This window comes from Diachasma alloeum, unplaced genomic scaffold, assembly GCF_001412515.2.
Source record: "Diachasma alloeum isolate Michigan unplaced genomic scaffold, Dall2.0 Dall_scaffold_00430, whole genome shotgun sequence".
In the NCBI taxonomy this organism is placed as follows: Eukaryota; Metazoa; Arthropoda; class Insecta; order Hymenoptera; family Braconidae; genus Diachasma; species Diachasma alloeum.
In genome coordinates this window covers 225,745-228,476 of record NW_021680569.1, presented here as the reverse complement: position 1 = coordinate 228,476, position 2,732 = coordinate 225,745, and the positions used below count along the sequence as shown (strand labels likewise).

The window sequence follows — 2,732 nt, the reverse complement described above, 5'->3', positions numbered from 1 at the left end:
CGGGGTAAACTAGAAGAGGGGGGGAGGGTTGGCAGGTAAAAACGACCCTTATCCCCACCACCCGTCGGCGCTACCCAATTCGGGTAGTTCAGGTACCGTCTCTCTCTCTCTCTCATCTTTTCCGAATGGAGAAAAAGTGAGTGTCGAAAAACCGGAGGGGGTTGCGCACACATTTGGGAAGAGAGACGGCACAAACTGAGACATCTCGGCAGTCTTGCGGAAGTATCGGTACCCTCAGGCCACGAAAAACACAAAAGTACAATTTTCGACAGCCCAACAACTTGACGCGAGTAAACCGTCAAGTGTCAAGTTCACGTTTTAAAAAAACGCCGGAGGTTGAACGAAATTATCGCGCCGAATTCCCAGCGACTCGAGTTGAAGTAATTTAAATGCGGGGGGAGTGGATTAATAAGTATTGTAATGGTGATCTGACGTTAACGGTGGAGTGACTGGTGACAAGGAATTTGTTCTGTCCGAGAACATTTATTATTGTTTACAATGAGACTGTGGATGATACTGGGTGCGTTGGCTGTGGCTGTGCCGACTGTTCCAGCTGACATAAGCAGGAATAAGAACCGGGGAAGAGGCTCCATGTGGTGGTACGTACATAATTAACATCAAGCGCTTGAATTACGCCGGTTGTTCAACGAAATAATTGATGATTTTAGGTGTTGATAGGCCGAGCTAGCGATACGCCACATAAATAACGAAACTGTTCAGCCGTGAACATCCAGTCAACACAATTTAATGTCAATGCATCGTTATTAATTTAATAAGAGACTGCTTTATTACCGTCAACACGAGCGATAAAATATAAATTATAAATAATTATCTCGTTCTGTCGTGTCGACGAATCAGGTGTTGCCTCGCAGTTTGTAATTTCATACGAGACGAGTACTTTCACTTTTCCCTCGTTCTCCGTTATCTCTCACCCCTCTTTTTCTCGTTCTCACATTTTTTTTGCGCCAGTTGGAATCGTTGGGCAGGGGCACACGTCAACGTCAACCCGTGAAACTTCAGGGACTGTTTATTATACCAGACCGACGACACTTGGAGCGCGACGTGAGATCCAATCTTGTCGAGTGTTTATACGAGGGCGTGCGCACTGGCCCCCGGAGATCATTTAGAATTCTTGGGAGATTCTCAGGGAACGAGGGCGACGAAGCCGGTTTATTTTTCGTGACATTTTTTTTCCATCGTTTTGCTGCACTCGTTCGACGTGACATTTTTTTTACCGAGAGTGTACGATTTTTTCGGGGGCGAAACGACATTTTTTCCAGTTGTGCTGAGGGGGTGAATTTTCGAACGATTATTTTTTTCCCTGGCTTCCTCATTCGATGGAATTCTTGACGGAATACCTTCTCACGTATTGATACCGTAAAAGCGCGAGGACCAGTTCAAGTGCATGCTCTTGAATAAATAATTAATTAATTGAATTCCCTCCGTGAGAGAAATTTTGCTGACAAGTACAAGTACCGTTGGCTCCTGACAATTCTCACGCATCGCACGAGTGATTTTTCAGTTTATTTTTATTTGTTATGAGTTGGGTTTTTATTTTTACTGTTGAACAGGGGAATTGCCAAAGCGGGTGAGCCCAACAATCTCTTGCCAATGTCACCAGCGTCACTCCACATGGATCCGACGGTTTATGCTACACTCAGGCGTAAACAGAGGAGATTAGCCAGGGAAAATCCTGGGGTACTTATGGCTGTTGCTAGGGGTGCTAATCAGGCTATTATGGAGTGCCAGCATCAGTTTAGGAATAGAAGGTGGAATTGCTCGACTAAGAATTTTTTGAGGGGGAAAAATTTATTTGGAAAAATTGTTGATCGAGGTAAGTTGTTTTAACGTTTTTATAATTTATTGCTTTTATCAATTTACGTTACTGATTTGTTAATACAATTCGGATTTTTTATTTCATGTGGGCGAAATTAGAAATAAAATAATGCTGCTATAACAAAGTATTGAACAGTATCGAACAGTGCAATTATTATTATTTATTTCATGCAGGCTAAATTAAAAATAAAATAGTGTCGCTTATTTTATTCTAGAATTTCAATCACTATTAAAAACAATTATTTTAACTATTCAATTTATTAAATTCGATGACGTCCAATAACAAATATTAACGAACCCTGAAATGAAAAATGGGAATAATATTGAACAGCGAATAATACAATAAAAAAAATCACCACTTGAATTTAAATACCTCCCAATGGGCAACTGTTGAATGCCCTATTATTGCGCTTGTAAAAGTCTGAACCAACCGAGCTATCTCACTCCATCGTCTCACAGTAGGCCCTCCAAAGCCCCCGGGTAATCCCCATCTATACACCCCAACGGGGCCAAAAACTCGCCTAAACATAAACGACGACAAACCCTCCTCCTGTGGCTCACTAAATTTGATTTATTTACTAACCTTTTGCCCCAGTCTGTCGTCACCTCGTCGCACGACCGTTGGATATGCGTGGCTCTTCTCAAACTCCCGCGGTGGGGAGGAGAGACACTTATTACGGACGAATGACATACACGACACGACCTTGTCACGTTTTTTGAATAAATAAATAAATAAAAAATACAACACTGAACAGAACACGGGATTCTAGCTTCATTCGAATTCCATTTGCCGACGAAAAATAAAGTTTGAATAAATTATTTTTAATGTTGCCTATAAAATTCATTGTTTTCCTCGTTCCACGGGGTGACGACAGCGGGGGATTACGGGGGGGGGG

At 42.1% G+C, this 2,732-nt stretch overlaps 1 protein-coding gene across 1 annotated transcript in view; it reads left to right on the top strand.

The window, feature by feature from the left end:
- Positions 1 to 361: 361 nt before the first annotated feature.
- LOC107042202 (protein wingless) overlaps positions 362 to 2,732 on the top strand; it is a 14,722-nt gene continuing 12,351 nt past the window's right edge. The window contains exons 1-2 of the mRNA XM_015263119.1: positions 362 to 599; positions 1,572 to 1,834. Of these exons, the coding sequence (XP_015118605.1) occupies positions 499 to 599; positions 1,572 to 1,834 (364 nt within the window). The 5' untranslated portion in view covers positions 362 to 498. The remainder of the gene's footprint in view (positions 600 to 1,571; positions 1,835 to 2,732) is intronic.